Below are 5,298 nucleotides of genomic sequence, written 5' to 3'. Positions count from 1 at the left end.
CACTCACACTCACACTGGGGGAAAAACAGGAGGAGCCCCAAAAACGAGGATCATATTTAATATTTAAGGAATGCTTCCTGTTTGCATTGCACTTCTTAGAGTGGCTAGCATGTATATTATTTAATATTCGAACTTCAAAAGAATACGAAACAGAATAAACCAAGGGACAAACGTTTTATTAACTGTGCACCGCAAGTTATGAAATTGACTAAATAATGTTTTGATAATTAAATTAATGTTCTTAAAAAAATATTATAAAATTTGTATGCCTCTTTAGAATATGATAATATAAAATATCTTAAAAATACAACACGAAGTAAAACCGTTTAAAAACTGTGATAACCATACCTTACAATCGAATTGGCATGTTTTTTGTGTTTTAAAAAATATGTTTATATTAAAATTATATTTTTCTATCGCTTAATGTAATTTACAAAGCCAAATTGCTGATAGTACATTTAATAAAATTGGTGGGATACAAAAAATAGAATTTATTTTTCTCGGTGCACACACACACACATTCGCTACACACTCACTCGTCAGCTTTAATGCAGTGGGACCCCAAAAAGTATGCTACGCCTTTTGATACGTTATGCAGATCCTTGGCAGAGCGCCGCCGACAGCTTAGCAGCGCGCTTTCAATCATTCAACTTCAGCCTTGGCTTCTGCTCCTCCTGCTGAAACTGTTCCTCCTCCAACTGCTCCTCCGACTTGGGGCTGCGTTGCCAATCAAGGAAATTGCGTGCTCACATGTTAAACGGGTCGGATGAGGGGTGCCAAAACAGGACAAATGGGTAGGAAAGAATAACAGCAACAGCAAACCAAACCAAACAGTAAAGTGGGCGAAACGCTTTTCGGCCATTTACTATCGACTTTAATTAATATTTACCTCCCGAACTGGAGCTGCATAGCTTTCAGCAGCCACTATTAGCCGGGGCAAACAGTTTTAACAGCTTTTTCGTTTGCCTTTACGGATGTTTTGACTTTTAGTCCATCGGGCCACATCAAAAACTTGAAGCGCAAGTCAAACGGAGGGCAAATAAACAAAATATATGCCAAAGCGGTAGCAAAATTTCATCGCTCGCCAAATATTATTTCATTTTTAATATTTTGACCAACGCAAAGAAAAGAAAACAACTTGCGCCGAGCAGAGGAGGAGATTGAAATCCAAGAGCCGAAAACTAAGAACCAAGAGCCAGAACAAGAGAACCTGAACCTAGCAAAAATCCACACCAGGAAGTGCTATACACAGGCAATGCCAACAGCAACAGCAATGGCAACAAGAACAACACGAACAACAGGAACAACAAATACAACAACGGCAACATGAGTCGAAATTGTAGTTGTACAAACACGTCAGCTTTTAAATTACTTGGCCTAAAGGTAAATTGAGCGGAAGTTAAAATGTTGGAAAAACAGCACGAAAAAAGCAAAACCAAAAACACGGTGAGCTGGTCGGTGGGTGGTTCAATGGGTGGCATGGCTTAATGGGTGGTTCAATGGGTGGGCGGTGTAACGGAATACAGTGCCAGTTAAGTGGGGGGTGGGGAAAGAGGGGTGGAGCGGCGGTGTCCATAACAACAGCAACAAGACCAACGGAGTTCGTGGAGAGAAAAGGCGGCACACGGCAAATTTGCCGGGAGTAAACGCAAGAATAATAACAACCGAAAGCAAGTTTTTCGGCTCAAGTTGTTGTTTTTTCTGTTCTGCTCTGTTCTGTTCTGCTATGAAATTCAGTGGCATACAGAACGTAATTTCAACTAAACGAACCGACAAACAAAAACAAACAAACAAACGGACGAACAGCAACGAAATATTATTTTAGCTGGCTTGCATCCTTCCTGCAGCCTTGCGGCCACCAGGAGATTCCTGCTCCTCCATACACACCTATACTAGGATGGTATACCCACCTACCTTCTCTACATTCATATGCCGGCAGGGATAAGTTGGCGAAATTGTGCAATAATAAAATATTTGCAATGTACTCGAAGTGCGGCGGCGGCTGCAGTGGCAAAACGCCACCAACAGCGACAGCGGGCTGGCAACTGCATTTTCATAAAGTGCAGCTCATAATAAAGCCGCGGGTGGATGTGTTGGTGGTTCCTACGCCCCTCTTAAACCCCGCGGGGTCCAAATAAAAGGCACAAATAAATATGAGCAGCAGCATCCACAGCAGCAGCAGCAGCAACAAGCCGAACCAAAACAAACAACAATGGCAAGAACCGTCGACTGTCGAGCAGGAAGGCCAAAACAAAAAAAGCCAAAAAAACATAAACAAAAACAAAAAAACAAAACAATACAAAAGGCGATGCAAAAAATATAATAAAGCCCGCGAAAATATTTGCAGCGGGCATTGAGAAATGTTGCGCAATAAAAATTGCATTTTTATGCTGATGTTTGAATTTCCCATGCAAATGAAAAACGAACAGTGCCAACCGAAAAATAACACTCGCGATTCGTGAGTTTGGCCAACGGAAGGCTCGACCATTGGGTTACCCGATATCCGACTCGGACTATCAACACTATCTAATTCGTTGGATATCAAAAGCTGGCAGGGGAATTGATAAAACACTATCAATATGCTTATCGCTATGTTTTCATCGCAATCATAACGTCAAAGGTATCGCATTTTTAGAGTTGTCAGATGTGTCAGTCAGGATGTGGCTATCGCGAATGGAAATAATTATGCAATTTTGACAGAAAAAATAAAATAAATAATATGACTAGTAAATCTAAAACATATTCGGAATACATTTTGATTTGTATTATATTATGTTTCATTTTTAAAATAAAGGTCGTCTGACCTAAGCTAACCCAATTCTCTTTGCAAAAAAACCATAATCATAACCAACCATATTTAGTCACATAAATTTTACAATTTTTATACAAAGGCTAACCTTTTTTTAGGAAGTTTTAATATAAATCAGAAATATAAACAAATATTTAAAGATTTAACATTGAAAAATAAGCGATTATTTAATTTACTTCTAGTTTTAAACCATAAAAGCGATATTTGTTATTGGGCTTTATTTTTTATGGAAAAAATATCAAATACTTGATCCATTTGAAATTTTAACTTTAACGTGCGGCTATAAAAGTGAATGCCACCATGCTCAATTGCAGTTTTGCGGCCAAATGGAGTGGATTTAATATGCCTTTGATACCCTCTGTCTGTCTGTCTTGTTGCATAGACAACAAAATGGTCTGGAAATAAAAAGGCGAACTTCAACTGGGCTAAAACTAGGAATCTCGGGGCAGGAAGTGGCGCTACCGCTGCCGTTGCCGCGCTTTTCCCTGCTCCTCGGGCTTCTAGGATTTTCCCGCTTTTCCCCGGCTTTTCCCTCGCTTTCCGCTCTCCACTCTCCGGCTTTCCCCCCACTTTCCCTACACCGGCTTAGCTGAGACTTTGCGCCCACGCTCCACGTGTTTATGACTTTGAATTGCAACTTCATCCGCCGTGTGGGCCGCTGTAGTCCTTAGTCCTTAGGTCCTGCCGCCTGTTGTTGCTGCTATTCCTGTTTCTGTTTTTTGTTGTTGCTATTACCGTGTGCCGTTCGCTGTCGGTTGCAATGATGGCGGCGCATAGCGCGCATTGTGACGCGAAATGGCGTCGAGTTGAATAATCCAACATGGCGTTTTGTGCCGCCGCCGTCGCCGCCGCCGAGAGCGCTACACTATGGTAGTATTTGTGTTTCAGCTCTGTGTTTGTGTGCGTTGTGTTGTCTGTTTCCGGCAGCCGGATAAAAAACTTGGCGTTAAAGTGTTAATATTTTGAGTTTTGAGAGCGGCACTGGCAGGACATGCAAATGCTGTACAACAACGTCTGAGAATATATATACGTTCAGAGGGCAGGGGGTAGTGGGTGGATGAGGGGTCACTGGGGTCGCACCATAGAGCTGTTTCAGCTGTTTCCCCTCGACGCTGACACTTGTTCAATTCAAATAGCACGCCAGAGCCCCGACATTGATGTCCTGGCACGGCATTCCGCCGCTTTTCCGCTTTTCGGGCCTAGCTCCGTCCGGAATCGGTTCGCTTTTGCTATGGAATCGGGTACGAAATCGACTATATGGAATGGAATGGCGTGCCCGGCGAGCCGCATTTATGTTATCTTTAATTTTTCACAACCAAATTGGCCGTGGGAGTGCAGTTCGAATTGCCAGACAACAAGCATATTTATTTATATTGCCACGCCGCTCGACCCCAATGCGAACTGTCATGAAGTTACTGGCAAGATGAAGCACTTCAGTTGCCATGAAATGGGAGAAATGGCGCTGGCAAATTATCAAGTTGAAACATTCAGGGAGTTGCAGAAACACGCTGTCAATTTAATGAGATTTTCTAAAATGAGAGTGTTGGCCATTTAGAAGAAACGATAAGATTATTTCACGGAAAGTTCGTATATTAAGACTCACGACTTGTGGGAAAAACAAGAAAAATTGGAGACCCAACTAAAAGCCCAATTGTTTTGGCCAAGGTATCAATCGATATCAGTTTCAAAACGCTTTAAAAAATGTATTTCTTTTGCAATTTTTTTAAATTTAATAAGTTACCTTACAATTTTTTTGCAAAAAATGCCAAAAAAATAAATATTTTTAGATTTGAATGCCAATCGATCGGGAAAGAGCTTAACGAGGAATGACATTTGAACCATTATTTCGAGCAAAAAAGCCTAAAAAACGATGTACACTTTTTCTAAAAATATAGTTTTTTGGACGGTTTTTTAGCTGTAACTTGTTTAAAAAGTATATTAAAACTATAAACGCAGTGCAGTACAGCTAATAAGCCAATGTATCGATTTCGACTGATTTCAAAAAATAATATTTTTACAGATTTTCACATTTTTTATAAGGGGTTAACGATTTTTTGCAAAAAAATTACCAAAGTTAAAAATGTGCAGATTTGAATGCCAATCGATTGGGAATTCAATTGCGAGCTAAACGAGGTATTACATTATTTATTTAGACATTTTTTTTTAAATTTTTTCGGACCTAGAACTTGTTTTTTTTGGAACAAATCCATTTAGGTTATCCAAAAACAGAAATGGAAAGAAATTTCAAAGTATGGAAAAAGACTGAGATTAAAGAAAAGACTATTCATTAATGTCTGTTCAAATATGTTAGCAAATATTTGACTTCAAAGAAACTCTACAATCGTGTTGGCCAATATTGAAACTTCATGCTGCCGAAATACCACCGTTGTTGGTAAATTTAACTTATGCCAATCAGATGCCCAAAATCAATGCCACATTAGTGTTGGCTTGGCTGTGAACCAATGTTTGGCCATCGCCCATTTGATGGG

At 40.1% G+C, this 5,298-nt stretch overlaps 1 protein-coding gene across 1 annotated transcript; it reads right to left on the bottom strand.

Moving 5' to 3' along the window:
- Positions 1 to 414: 414 nt before the first annotated feature.
- LOC108060136 (uncharacterized) lies at positions 415 to 4,461 on the bottom strand. The gene is given in 7 exon segments (XM_070217820.1): positions 415 to 3,636; positions 3,639 to 3,699; positions 3,701 to 3,787; positions 3,789 to 3,901; positions 3,904 to 3,959; positions 3,962 to 4,338; positions 4,413 to 4,461. Coding segments are annotated over 6 exon segments (591 nt in total). The 5' UTR covers positions 3,984 to 4,338; positions 4,413 to 4,461; the 3' UTR covers positions 415 to 3,384.
- Positions 4,462 to 5,298: the final 837 nt, after the last annotated feature.

This window comes from Drosophila takahashii, chromosome 3R (genome assembly GCF_030179915.1).
Source record: "Drosophila takahashii strain IR98-3 E-12201 chromosome 3R, DtakHiC1v2, whole genome shotgun sequence".
Classification (NCBI taxonomy): Eukaryota; Metazoa; Arthropoda; class Insecta; order Diptera; family Drosophilidae; genus Drosophila; species Drosophila takahashii.
This window is presented reverse-complemented; position numbering and strand designations above follow the sequence as displayed.